At 41.9% G+C, this 15,163-nt stretch overlaps 1 protein-coding gene across 3 annotated transcripts in view; it reads right to left on the reverse strand.

Moving 5' to 3' along the window:
• The window catches only part of LOC135205554 (uncharacterized), an 81,297-nt gene extending 66,458 nt beyond the window's left edge, over positions 1 to 14,839 (reverse strand). For all 3 annotated transcript variants that reach the window (XM_064236315.1, XM_064236314.1, XM_064236316.1), the window contains exons 1-2: positions 14,685 to 14,839; positions 3,002 to 3,211 (exon numbers count right to left, since the gene is read on the reverse strand). In XM_064236315.1, the coding sequence (XP_064092385.1) occupies positions 3,002 to 3,211; positions 14,685 to 14,705 (231 nt within the window). In that variant the 5' untranslated portion in view covers positions 14,706 to 14,839. The remainder of the gene's footprint in view (positions 1 to 3,001; positions 3,212 to 14,684) is intronic.
• Between the last annotated feature and the right edge of the window lie 324 nt (positions 14,840 to 15,163).

Raw genomic sequence — 15,163 nt, forward strand, 5'->3', positions numbered from 1 at the left:
TATATATATAATATATAATATATATATATTATATATATATATTGTAATATATATATATATATATATATAATACGTATATATCTATTATATGATAGAATATTATATATATATATATACTATATATAATATATATATATAGGTATATATATATATAATACAGGCGGTCCCCGGGTTACGACGGGTCCGGCTTACGACGTTCCGAGGTTACGACGCTTTTTCTTAAATATTCATTGAAAAATCCGCCCCTGGGTTACGGCGCTTGTTTCCGAGGTTACGACGCTGACGCTTCCGACGCTCCGAGTTTACGACGCTTTTAAAAAACACATACTATGATAAGAATCCTTTATAGTTTAGCACAGTTTCTCTCTCTCTCTCTCTCTCTCTCTCTCTCTCTGTATTTTCTGATGAAAATAATCACTAATTAGTGTATTTTGATGTTTATTTTCATGACTAAATACATTTCATAAAATATAAAATTAATCAGACTGCGATCATGAAGCCAACAAATACATATGTATTTTTTAGAATTCTTCTTCTGTTTTTGTTTAATGTTACATTACAATGTTTCATTATAGCTGTCAGTAACTCGGTATCTCCATAAAAATAATAATTCTCTCTCTCTCTCTCTCTCTCTCTCTCTCTCTCTCTCTCTCTCTACAAAGATGTATGTTTTTTTTGTATGATAAATAAATGATTTACTATTTTCAAATATTAATATTAATTTATACAGCAATAATATCAATTCATTAAAGAAAATACCATAGTGAATTAGTAAGATTTTAGCTTATATTTAAAAAATTATGGAAGAATGAAGGAAATCCCAGTCTTCTCTGTAACCTTTTCCTCAGATGCAGGTACTAAACTGTCAGATATATCAAGTTCTGTGACAGCCCGAGGGGAAGAGTTGGGGGAAGAGCTGCAGTGTTGCAATGACGTGGTCTTGAAATTTTCCCCCCTCTCTCTCTCTCTCTCTCTCTCTCTCTCTCTCTCTCTCTCTCTCTCTCTCTCTCTCTCTCTCTCTCTCTCTCTCTCTCATTTACTGAGACTCGAGATTTTTTATGTACTTGTACTATTTGTTTTTAATACTTTCAAATAATAATAATAATAATAATAATAATAATAATAATAATAATAATAATAATAATAACTGTAATTACAAAATTCACATGTGATAGTATTTTAAAGAATACAATACGTACTTTAATCTATCCATGTCACTTTTAATTAAGGTTAACTCTCTCTCTCTCTCTCTCTCTCCTCTCTCTCTCTCTTCTCTTTCTCTCTCTCTCTCTCTCTCTCTCTTTTGCCACACAAGATAATAATGTGTCATTGTGGTAACTCAATCCCTCTCTTTCGCTGGAAGCGTTATAAGTATTTTTTGAGAGAACAGAGAGAGATAAACACTCTCTCTCTCTCTCTCTTTTACCGAGATGAAAGAATTTTTATGGTACTAGTATGTAAAATGTTTATTGATAATTTCAGTTATTTAATAATAATAATAATAATAATAATAAAACTTTAATTACAAAATTCATAATGGTCGTATTTTAAAGAGATGAAAATGACCTTTTTCCATTTCACTTGTAAGGATAATTCCTCTTTCTTACTGAGATGAGAGAATTTTTATGGTAGATGCAGTGTTTTATTATATTTCAAATAATAATAATAATAATAATAATAATAATAATAATAATAATAATAATAATAATAATAATAGAAGTAGTAATAATACGATAACTAATTTCAAAAGAAAATTCTTCCCTTTGTCTTTTTCTGTATCAATTTCCCTAACTCAACTCGAGTGACACTCGGAGCTTAAATGCCATACAATGGGCAACGAATTTAATGGTTTTATGTCATTCTCTCTCTCTCTCTCTCTCTCTCTCTTACTGAGATGAGATCTCTCTATCTCTCTTACTGAGATGAGATCATTTTCATGGACATGTATGTAATAAGTTTATCATTAATATTTTCCAATAATAATACTTATTAACTGTAAGTACAAAATTCATATCTGAGTATTTTAAATACAATAATCATTCCATTTCTCTCTTTTAAATACTGTGAGGACAACTCTCTCTCTCTCTCTCTCTCTCCACAAGATACTTGTCATACATTTGGTGTTTCTATTTCTTCCTTTTATCTCTCTCGCTCTCAGCAAAAGAATAGATAGACAGACAAAGATAATTGCACAGTCCTCTCTTTCTCTCTTCTCTGGAGAAATATATGTATTTATGGGAGGGGGAAAAAGTTGCCTACAGACTCAATTCAATCTATTGAAACCGTAAGGAGTTATTTTTCTCTCTCTCTCTCTCTCTCTCTCTCTCTCTCTCTCTCTCTCTCTCTCTCTCTCTCTCTCTCTCTCTCTCTTGTATTTTAATGAAAATATACAGTAATTTGTGAATACACAGTGTTGCACATGAAAAAAAAAGTAAATTAGTGATAATTTTATTGAGATACGGCCCTAAGAAAAATTGCAAATTAGTAGTGAAATTTTCCCTGTGGACATGTTTTTCAAGAACGTCGTTCCGGCTTACGACGATTTTCGGGTTACGACGCGTCTTAAGAACGGAACCCCCGTCGTAACCCGTACCGCCTGTATGGGATATATAATATTATATATATATTATATGCTATATAATGTATATATATATATATATAATATATATATATATATATATATATATTATTATATTTATATATATAATTATATTATATTGTATATATATATATATATATATTTATAATTCTTATATCTATATATATATATATATATAGATATATATATATCATATTATATTATATATAATACTACTAAAGATGTTATACGGGTACTACTATATATTATATTATATTATATATATATAATATATTATATATATATATTTATATATTATATATATATATATTATTTATCCTTATTATATATATATATATATATATATATATTAAATTTATATTATATAATTACTTACTAAAGGAAATGATAAGGGACACATACCTTGGCCCAGCTTGGATCCAATCTTATAGCTTCCTTAGCATCTTCAAGGGCATGATAATACTGTTGGAGCTTTAGAAATCCAAATGATCGATTGCTGTACAGTTGTGGAGAACGGCTGTCTAACTTAATGGCATGTGAATAATGTAAAATTGCCTCAGCATAGTTTCCAGCTCGTACACATTCATTTCCTCTCTCTCGTAACTCAGTAACCTAAAATGAAAGGAATACACATTACCTCCATGTACACAAAAAAATTCAAATGACATACATTTCTATATTAAGTACAAAAGAAAATTTATTATTATGTGCTCAGCACTCATGCACGATAACCACAGTCATTACAATAAGATGACTGAAAAAGTCCAAAATTCCAGTGCTCTGTAGCCCAAAATCTTGAAATTCCACTAAGCCTTTAAATTCCATAGATCTCTACCAATTGCAGGATCAGCAACTATTTCCGACGGTATTTTGTCTGAGTGTCTTTAGCAGGTGCATTGGCTGCTTTGGCACTCACCATCCTGTCCTCTACCAAGTGTTAAAAGGTCTGCAGCATAAGAAAGGAGCTTATATTTCCACTGCCTAAAATAATCTATTTCTTCTGCCGTTATTCGTGTACCTATTTTGTTTAATCTCAGAATACCCAATCCTTTGCTTATATAGAGCAACATATCTGGTGTGCAAGGAGTCAACAGAGCTCCCCCTGGAAGATAAATATTTAACAGGTATATATTTCCTCTCTTACTCAGATTACTCCTGCAGTTAGAATTGGATGAACCTTTGGTAGTAATTATCGAAAATTACAACTTCCATGAAAATGCAAAACCTTCCAAGCTACCTGAAAAATATCTTCTTAAATTGAATGTTCTCTAAAGGGGTCTGAAATCTTTGAGTAGTAAATTTATTAGTTCAGTAATCATATCAAACATTGAAACAAGTAGTAATCTAGTCCCAGAGGTACTGTGACTTTTTTGTGAAACCTTAAATATTAAATAAAAATCTTTATATTTATAGATAAGGAACATCCATGTGCCCACGGCAACCTAAAGACTGTCATCCATCACCAATATAAAGTAGTCAAAGTTTACTGAACTTCAAAAACAAGGAACCAGAACATCTATTCCTTTTTACTAAACATTAAAGCTGTTACCGAGTGACATAGGATTTAGGGTAGCTGATAAAAAGGGATCCTTCATTCTCTGGTAATGGACAGGCAAGTATTTCTGTTCTGTACTACGAGACTGGGAAGGAGGTTAAAACACAGGAAGCAAGGACCAAGAGGCATTGGAAGTAAGAGAATCTGTATGCTACAGTAACTGATGGAAAAGAGAACATATTTGTGATAGGAAAAGTATTAACACCATAAAAGTAAGAAAAAATACATAAGATAGATATAAAAAATATTGAAGCAGTAATCTGAAAATCTTCTGAATCAAGAAAATGATTAGGCACTCAAGAGTGTTGGATGATGAAATGACATGCAAAACATCTGAATTGGTTAAAAGGACAATCAGAAACATGAAAAATGTTAGAATATCAGGATTATCTGCAATAGGCAATTTAATATAAGCAGCAAGAGAACTCTGTTTATGAGCTTTCCACAAAGTATGAAAAACCTGATGCAATCAGGGAAAGAACCAAAACAATGCAAAAAGGCCTCACAACAATATTATACTTAAGGAAAAGGGGTTGCACTTCAATATCAAAATTTTAAGATGAATAAAGCTGCTTAAGGATAATGTAAACATACTGAAGAAATACAGGAGTGGCAAGAAGAATTAAAATTGGCAACTGTCAATTTGGTTTTATGCCTGTGAGGTCAATGATAGAAGCTGTCTTTGTAATAAGGTAACTACAAGAAAAGTATAAACTGAGGCTGTACCATTTATTGATGACACAAAGAAGGCATTGAACAAAATATTGACTCAAAACTCAATGGAGATTTGAAAGCAGATGATACCATAAAGACTCATCAAGCTAGTACTGTATTTATACTCTCACATAAGAAAAAGGACTGGAGCAAAAACTTTGGAAGGCGTATCAGATGAACTCATGATATATGTTGAGTGTACACCAAGGATCAGCCTTTGCCCTTTACTGCTTATCTGAGTAGCCTAATGGAGGGAACTCCAAATGATTGTAGATGATGATCCTGGAAGCTGCAGCATGCAATGACCTAGTGTTAGTAACATAATCCAAGGAAGACGTTGTGGGAATGTTCAAAAGGTAGAAGAGTGGAAGGGACAGGAGAATATCAACAATCAGCATATGGCGACTGGGAAGGTGTTAAAATGAACACTGTACTGTGTACCAAACGTAAACGATTGTTACTTGAAATGTTCATGATTGTAATGCTCAACTAGGTTGGAAGATGCAAGGATGCAATCCTGTAATTACGACCGCATAATCTTTACCTAAGGTTAAGGTAGAATGGGTAAAGCCTCCTCTACCTAGGGGTAGAACCTGACTTCCTAGTTTACAGAAAGTTGAGGTAAGGAAGTAACATAAGTGCACCATGTGTTAAGGTGGCATTATCACTCTTCAGGAAATTTCTTTCGTTTTACTACCCTCAACCCAGTCAATGTTGGGTTAGCTCACATTTTATCCAAAACTGAGTAATAATGTATTTAATATTATTAAGTAAGATATTTTAAGATTTTTAAATGTCTAATACAGTTTTTCTTCCAGTTTTTCATGTGAAGAAAAGTAAAAGGTTTTCATCAACCAAGCAGCCAAATTAATCATGAATAAATACCCCACAAGATACGATGACGCCCATCCCTATTCAATTTCATTGGTTACCTATTACAGGAAGAACTGAACATAAGGAGCGCTCAGATGGATCATGCACTTGCACCATAATTAAGACTCGAACCGGTCGGCAGGGACCGAAGGATTCTGAGTCTTCGCGTCACAGATCCCCATCCCCTGCATGCTTGACGTCGAAGGAAAAGCCATGCAGTTCCCCTACTCGAAGGGAAAGAAGGGAATAGTCGCGATGACCTATCCCTCTTTCTGTCTGACATATTCCTCGGAGTGATGTCCAGTACCCATACTGGTCTATCCGTCTGCAGCGAAGTGTCTCGCGTTCTCGTATCCCATTGCAGCGAAGTCTCTCGCGGTCTCGTACCCCACTGCGGCGAAGTCTCTCCGTCTCCGCGGTGGATAGGACACCGACACTCCATGGTGGGTGTCGATGGTATGGGTACTGGAACAAGCTAGTAGGACAAAGTAATGATTTATCTAGAACAACCGAACGGTCTTGGACGCTTCGACAGCTGCCAACTGACTGCGTTGGGTTGTGTGAGGCGAGCTTTCCAAGCATCCGAGCATAGTCACGTGACCCTCGCCTTTAAAGGGGTATGCCGAGAGACCGTACAAATCGTCTGTTTGTTGCCACCAATGCCGGAAGGCGAGATGATGATTCTCTCAAGGCATGTGCCCAACAGGCGAAAGTCAATTGCCTTCTAGAGACCGAGGTCACTGATGGCAAGACAGAAGTTCTCATAGTAGTTGAATCTCAGCTAAGGAGAAACAGCACTATGCGCTATTGAAGACAAAGGTGGAAGGTGAATGCAGACCTACGTCTTCACAGCCGAATCGAGAGAAGTAATTCTCAAGATTCTGAACCTGTGCTTTACAAAGGACTGAAATCGCTAAGCCGCTATTTCATTGCTGTTCGGTGAGAAGTCGTAGTTGCAATGAAAGCGGAGCGCTTTTCAGTAATGAAAACACAGGGATGTACTGCCTGAAGAACCGCTTCTCATGGGCTGAATCATCATCTTCTTCTTTCAGGTTATCCAGGGAGGACATATATACACTTGGAAATAGAGCTGGCAGGGCGGGGAACAGGCAATGTCTTCCATTATACGTCTACAATTCGGGGTGAACAATGAACAATTGCACACCTACAAATACGAGATATATTTAGAAGACAAACTCAGATGTCTGAAGAAATCATTCCGCATTATCGCAGCGGCAGGCGTGATGCAGCGGGAGACTAGGCTACAGACTTCTGTTACCGTGCGGTAAACAGAAAGATGATAGAGTCTATTGAGATATCTCTATCTGAAAATTCTCGAATGTCCAAGGCAATGCAGTAGAGATGGTCATTCACGTATGCGAGAATCCCAGCCAACCAGCGACCTAAGTCTGTGATTGCCGGGCAGAGATACGGTTCGGTAGTCAATCATTGTAGAGGAGAGAGACATAAACCGACCGTGCTATCTCGGAGAGCCAGCTGGTACTGCCAATATACCGCTAGCTCTCGCTCACTCGTCATCGTGAGTTGCCAGGTAATCCATTCCAAGAAGGAATGCTTTCAGCTAGAACCATCGAGCGCAAAAAAATACGCTCAAGCATTTGCATTTAAACGAAACGGATTTTGGTGAATACAAACGCTGAGGAGGTGTTGTTGTAACAATACCATAAGTATCTCAAAATCGAAACTGGTAACTCCTGGGAGGTTGCAGGCAGTCCCGAGTTGCAGTTCAATTAAGAAGATACTATTCGTCTCGGTCACAATCCGTAGAGTTAACTACGGTATGTCCCTACACCTTGGACAATTCAACTGATTAACAGAATCATGTCGCGAGGGCAATATAGTACGTAGTATATTTGTAGGTTCCTGTACATAGACCTCCATCCTAAATTCTTTTCCATTCGAGGAACGAGAATAAGGACTGGAAGACGACACCCTTCATTCTCTCATGAAGTGTGAAGAAGTTTTCCCCCGAAGGAAGACTTCAATGGTGATAACAGGATACCGAAGACGATAGTTCAAGCCAAACTGGATGTTCCCACCTGTTCTTCTCTATCCCGTGAGATATTCTTCCTTCAGCAGCAGTGCTTCTCTCGAACGCTAGAAATTCCAGGAATTTGAGCATTCGGCGAGATTCCCAATTATCGTAGTAACAATTATCTGGGATTCTTGTCTAGCCCACTCTGGACCTTGGTTTCGCCCAAGTGTTTGCAAATCGTAGAAAACCAGAACACTCGGAGAGTGCTAGAAATTCCGAAGAATTCTAAGCACTCGGCGAAACCCCCACCGAATTCGTCAGACGATCATTGGGTGGGGGTCCTCCCGATTCCCGTAGAAATCGAGGATGGGGCAAGATCCTTCCTCAACGACGGGGACTTACGTCCGGTAGGACCCGAAGGTCACCCCAGGAATGCAGTCCCCAATGTGGAATCCTACAGAGAACGCTCTACAGGATCCCTCCCCCTTTCCTTCGTAGCCATAGGGAGAGAGGGAATGGGGGAGGAAGATTAGATACTCGCTCGCCTTCCCAGCGGAACTAGCAGTTGGAGAAGCGATTACGAGCAGCCATCACTGTGCGGTGATGGCCGCTCAGAGTCTAGGAAAATTTATCGTCAGGAGAAAACGTTTTCCCGAGGGTTACGAACTCGTACTGTAGGCTAAGCGTCTGCCGCCACCGTGACCGTCGTCTGGGTGGGGCTGAGTGAGAACCTGACAGGAGAGAGCCGATACCGTCCTCCGACGCGTCCCAGTCCTTGTTGAGGCACAAACCTCTCAAGAGGGCTGAAGGGGGAGCGCACCCTGTTTTCTTGAGTGCGTGGTCCAGACGGACCGTCATGTGAACAGCGGTGATGGTCCCTCCGAGAGTCTGGGAAGCGTCCTTCGTCCTCACCAGCCCCCTACGATCTCCTCCAACCACTTGAGCGAGGATCTGTTGGTCCCAAGACCAAATCAGGCTCGTGGCCGGATCGTAAGAAGTGCATTCCTCACGGTCACTCCTGTTCGCCTCGTTCCTCCCGGTGTAGCCTGAGGAGGTTGAAGGGACAGGTGAGGGAGACCTGATGCTCCTACCCTGCCTACTAGCAGAACTAGTAGGCTGGGAGGACTGCAGGCAATCGCCAACCAACGGTGGCGATCGAGCTGCAGTTCTGGACCAGCGGCTTCTTACGGAGAAACGCTGGACCAAGGAACGGAGCGTCGGTCTCTATGTCAGGGAAGCTGTTACAAGAGCTCCTCCCCTGCCTACCAGCAGAACCGGTAGGCTGGGAGGACTGTAGGTGATCATCAACCACGGTGATGGTCGAGCTGCTGGTCTGGACCAGGTCTTCCTGCTCTTCAGTAGATCTACTGGCGATCGAGCTGCAGGCCTGGTTGCGCGGCTCTCCTGGGGAGAGCGGCTAGACCGAGAGCAGCAGCGATGGTCCCGAGCGTCAGAAGAGTTGCTGCTGGTTCCCCTATCCATCCGGTCCTGGTGGGAGCGGCGGTCAGGGGACCAGCAGAGTCTGCTGTCGCAGTGGGAGCGCCCCCCCCCCACGATCACTCCTGATTGCCTCGCCCTTCCCGGTGTAACCCGAGGAAATTAAAGGGATAGGAGAGGAAGGCCTGATGCTCCCCCCCCCCGCCCACCGACAGGACCGGTGTGCTTGGGGGGCTGCAGGCGATCGCCAACCCGCAGTGGCGATCGAGCTGCAGGCCTGGTTGCGCGGCTGGACCGAGAACAACGGCCCCGGTCCTGTGCGTCAGAGGAGCTGCTGCTGGTCTCCCCACCCGTCCGGTCTCGATGGGAGCGGTGGTCAGGAGACCTGCAGAGACCACTGTTGCGGTGGGAGTGGTGCCTGTTCTCACGGCGCGTCGAACAGCTGGAACCAGCCGGGGCTGGTTCCTGCGATCGAGGGGACCTCTTCTCAGCCTCAGCCCATGGCCGGTCTGGGACCGTCATGGTAACCCTGGTAGCCTGCGGTTTGCTACGAGAGTGATCGCTGGCCTGGCGAGAGTCACCTGAGCGACTTTTGCCAGCCTTCCGCTCCGTGCCTTGGTCCTGGTGCCGAGCGAACTCGGACGCCTGAGCCTTGGCTGCACGGTCGCCCGCAGGAGACCGTACACTCAGTACCTCTCTCAAACGAGAGGCCGAGTCGGAACCTGGAGTAGAGGTAGGACCTTTAGCACCAGGCAAGGAAGTACCGGTGTTATCCGGTACCCCTCTGGTCCCCGTCTTCTTCTTCCTTGTGGAAGGAGAGACGTGCCCCGCTCCTGAAGGAGCAGGAGGACCAGCGGAAGAACACCCCGTCCCACCGGAGTGAGACGGGCCCTTAGAAGTTCCCGAGGGAGATTTCTTGGGGGGAGGAGGCATTCTTCTTCTTCTTCGGCTTGGAAGCCTTAGAAGTCGAAGGGGAAGAGGCGGCAGCAGGCGACGAAGAAGACGACGACGACACCTTCCTCTTCTTCTTCTTCTTCTTCGTCAGCTCCCTCAGGACAGACGTCAGGTCCTCCATCCAGGATGGAGCCGGGGCTATTGCTGAAGCAACAGGGCCCGGCTGCACCCGTCCGGAAGGACCTGCGACTGGGGCAGCAACACCATGGGCTGAAACGACGTCGGCAGGAACTGGCTCAGGCAAGGCAGGTACAGCAGGAGCGGCAAGTACGGCAGGCAAGGCAGGTACAGCAGGAGACGGGGCAGCAGCCAGCGACATCCTGGGTACCGGCGGCAAGTCCAGAGGCGAACTCTTCGGGCACCGAAAGTCAGGGGCTGGTAGGACAAAGAACCCGGAGGGGGAGGCACGCCCCTCCTCGGTACGGCAGTGATCGGGGTCTGTACAGCGGCCATAGGAGTCACCGACATCACATGTTGTGTGTAGACCAGGAGGGGAGGGGCGGCATACCCTGGGGTCGAGACGGTGGTGGTAGTGGTCACCGTTCCATGGGTGACCGAAACAGCACCCGCCAGAAGATGCAGCAGCCCCTGAACTCTCGGTGTGCCCTGGAGACCCAGCGAGAACCATACCTGTCCGAGGTCGTTGCCTGCAGCAGGAGCACCTGAAGAAGCAAAAAAACAAACGGGTTAGTAGTTGGGGTTCCTCCTCGCACGAATGGAAGACCCCGAGTACAATTGGATGTCGGGGTATCCCGCCCCCTACTCTCCGCTCGACGGATCGGGCGAAGAGAAGGAACGAGAAACCTCCCCGAAGGGGAAGGAGCCATGCGCGAGAGCTGGGATGGCGGCAGGAAGGAAGACGACGTGTCTGTGACCAAGAGCGTCACTGGAGAACCCTAGCAGGCTTACGTCGCTTCCTCCTACCCTCGTAGAGCACCCACTGCTCCTCCGACCAATTATTACACACAACGCAGGGCTCGGCCCGAGAGCATTCGCGCCCTCGGCACCGAGCACATAATTCATAAGGATCAACCTCTGAAAAAGAGCGGAAGGCCCCACACTTACAGCCCTCCACACCAGGGCAAACTCTGCGGCTGATGGGGGGGCGTGGGGACGTCTCCAGCTCACGAGAATGCATAATAATGAAATAATAATAAAATACAAAGCACACGTACTTACAGTATTTTATCAAACACACACAAAGCAAACCAAGTTTGAAGATACAAAGCGTACGACGAAAGCGGGCAGAGAGCAAACAACACGTCTGTCTCCGTCAGTGGGCGAAAGCAAAAGTGGTTCTTCACCTCCCAGTCGTGCATGCGCTCACTGTCGGACAAGCAGTTAACTACCGAACTCCCTTGTTCGAAGCTTATGACTGTTCCAGCTGCCGCTAGTTACCTTCCTATTGTAAAGGACCGATGGTTTGTATTCGTATCGGAACAACTCTTATTTCGAGAGGAAAGTAGAGGTCTCGAGGCGTTGCTTCCACAACCGATGACTCGTGATTGGTGTCCATCTCCGGTGTCAGGACGTGTTAATTAACTTTTTCTGGAAGGTGGGTCAACGAGCGGCCAAGACTGGCCCAGGTAGTCTACTCGGTCATTTCCCCTAAAAGGACAATAGGCTACAAATACCTATTTACAGTAAACAATCACGGACGATCCACCATCATCGCGCTGGCCGGGTCTTATTCACTCGATATTTAATTGGTGAAACAAGAATACAATTACAACTCTAAGCATACCATTCAAAAGATCGAAGTTTTGTCAACATAATGTGATATATGAAAGCCCCATACAAAATAAAATAAGCATGTGACGCTCTTCGTAAAATATGTTTTCAAGGCAGTTTTGAAATTCAATATGGCAGCGATCGTGTGGCTGGCCGGTCTAGTCACGGACTGTCCACCATCTTTCCCAGCCTTCCCAGCACTCATTTGAACAATGTTAGCGTATATATGTAACGTTTATTGATCTTACTCAAGATTGCAGTTGTAATCAGCACAATAAAACAACATTTTGTTGCCTATATTACTGAAAGTATGAAACTTTTTATTCCCGGGGTCATGGTTTGAACTGTATTCATTTTTACCATATAATCGGTGGTTTTATCCTTACTGCCATCACAACTGAAACGCCACAGTGTTTATTTGATTGTTATTATACACATTTTGGTCTTAATTCACTCCACATTGCACTTGAACCACATTGCTGTTCCTGGTTCCTAAGCGCTCACTCCACAAACACAGCTACGAGCAGCAGACGACAACACTGCAAAGTTTTATTCACTTAATTGTTTACTTTACTCATTATTTAGTTTAACTTTACTTTGTTATTTCAATATGTTTATTTAATTCATGTCTATTATCCATTTTTGCAACCAAATTACCCCAAAAAATTACAGATACTTCTAAAGTAGATACAATCCAATGTTTCTAACCTTGTCGTACATCTGGCTGCCGAAAACCATCGCGGAGCAGACAACGGATAAGTGGATTATAATCTTTTTTTTTTTTTTTTTTTGCTAGCACTTTTCATTGATTTCAGTAATGCAATAATGATAAAATTGCTTTAATATTTAATGTATATATACTTCAATACATAGGCTAATTTCACCAATTTCCACATTTTGTGTAAGTCTTATACCCAGTTTGGAGGGTGAACACATACCAATTGGCAACAGAGAGAGAGAGAAAGGAAGGTGAAGGAAGGAAGAAGGACAGGGGTTGCGGTGGAGGTGGTGGGAGACGGTAGGTGGAGCTTTTTACGCGTGTTCGTATCCATTTCTGGATAATGGAGTTTTTGTCTCTTCGTATAAGGACAAGTGTCGTTATTCTTTACGATTAGTGATTCACGATACTCTTATAAATGACGGCACTGGGTGTAATACACTAGGCTACAGCAAAAATCTCATTCTGATACAAGGGTTCGTTACAGAAATATTGCCAAAAAACATGCTTGCACGGTCTCTGAAACCCATAGTAAGTAGTATGCTGCTTAGTTGTCAATCAAGTTTTTTGTAATCAAGTTATTTTTTACACGCTAGCTATTGTATAAATTTCTATTTTTCTCAATCAAAACATATGCCCCCCAATGCTAACTTTCCTCTTTTAACGACTTTCTCGTCATTGCAAATTCCGCCTCATTAATTTCTTATGGTGCGAAAACAGACAGAGGCCCAGGGACTGAAAGCGATTGCATCACACTAAGGCGGTAATCCGGCAGTAAAACATCTTCATATATCCAAAAAGTAAATAATAAAGATATGTATGTGCATTCCGATTATAACAATTACATGAATAGCTGATAACAATCTGCATGAATAACTGGTAAACTGTTCTGCAAGAAAGCTGAGCATAGCAATTCATTTACAATAGGTACGAAAGTCAAGATGTCGTGACGTCATAATACAGGACTTAAAAGAACGTTCTAATTCCGAAAAATAATTACTTAAATTTGAGTCAGAATCGAGTTACTTTTTCAATAACGAATATTTTCAAATTAATCATCATGAATATGTAAAATATTGATGTTTTACTATTTATTTAAATAATTATCTAGTGCACACTTCGTCGTCGTCTTCTACCAAAACAGTAGTTTCCTTAACAACGTCGTGGCCAGTGACCGTGTTCTGATTGTTGTGATGAAAGTGCCCCAGCGTCTATGGGTACAAGTGGTGTGCGGATTTATCACAAGAAATGAGAAGTTTGTTGACACAAGCGACTCCACAAACCTTGAGATGGCGTCAATTTTCTGAGCGTAAGTAAAAATTTCGAAAGCATTTTGGTGAAATTTGCACTGCGTTGGCCACCTTTTTCACTACCCTCTGTTTAAAGCTTTAAATTTGGCCTTAATTTCTAACTTTGAAGAAAATACTTACTTCGAAAGGAGAGTAGAGGTCTTTAGCTCCGTCTCTCACCAACAAGAAGTCGCAACTGATGCCCATCTCCGGTGTCAGGACGCGTTATAAGTACTTTTTCGGAGGGTGGCATGCCATGACCGTCGGTGTGTTGGGCCAGTCCATGCGGTTGTTTACCCAAGGTATAGGTAGTACCCACATTGTTTAGCCTATAAATAATTAGGTTGGAACTCATTCTAAAAATTAACCTACATGCCTCCGGTACGTGGCAAGAGTTATTACAGTGTGGTATTAACCTTTCCTAAAACTGATAAATCCTGCCGGCATTCAGCCTGCCAGTCGTTTGGTAGGTTAATGGTGGGAGCCAAATAAATGTTCAAAACAATAAAACGAAACCAGCAGGCCCTTATATTGAGCCTTAATCACATCAATATAAAACACACCCGTACCCACATATGAAACAAAATTTATTTAGCCAAGACCGGCGTCCCATTGACTCATGCTCAGGTGACCAAAGGTCATCGTGGGGAATCGGCTAGCCTAGGCTACATGAGTATCCGTCGTAACTACTATAAACTAGAAAATCCTTTAGTGATTAACAAACAGGATCTCAAAATTTCAATTTATTTATAGTGTGGCGACTTTGAGTATCGAGATGGTGGAAACAATCTACCTGGCACTCTTTAACTTTCAATTACCTTTTCAGCATTTGTTGACATCTTCGATCCCTAGCAAACTTCTTCTTAACATTTGTAACTTGACAAACTCTAAGGTGTTACAACGGCATGTTACGTCATCATGGAGTTTTTCTGTCGCTCCAAGAATTCTCTTTTGCACACAATAGGGTTTCTTTAAGTAGAAAGCACACTTCATCATAAATGGCTGACTCAGAAATGATATCTTTTTTAACTGAATTATTTCTATACAGACATAAAAGTTTACTTTAGTGTTAAAGCCTTTGTAAAACAAGTACATTATTATTCATTGCAGAATTACTACTGAAAACTTCCCAGTTTTCCAAAGTAGTAAATTCTTTGAACAGTCTTACAACTTGAAGTTTATCATTCGTTGCAGAAATTATGTTACTGTCTTGGAATAGTTTAAGACTCGTCTCGAAATCACACTATAATAGATCCTATTCCATATGGATACCATCTGTAATAGATAATTAGTAATT

Source organism: Macrobrachium nipponense, chromosome 24 (assembly GCF_015104395.2).
Source record: "Macrobrachium nipponense isolate FS-2020 chromosome 24, ASM1510439v2, whole genome shotgun sequence".
In the NCBI taxonomy this organism is placed as follows: Eukaryota; Metazoa; Arthropoda; class Malacostraca; order Decapoda; family Palaemonidae; genus Macrobrachium; species Macrobrachium nipponense.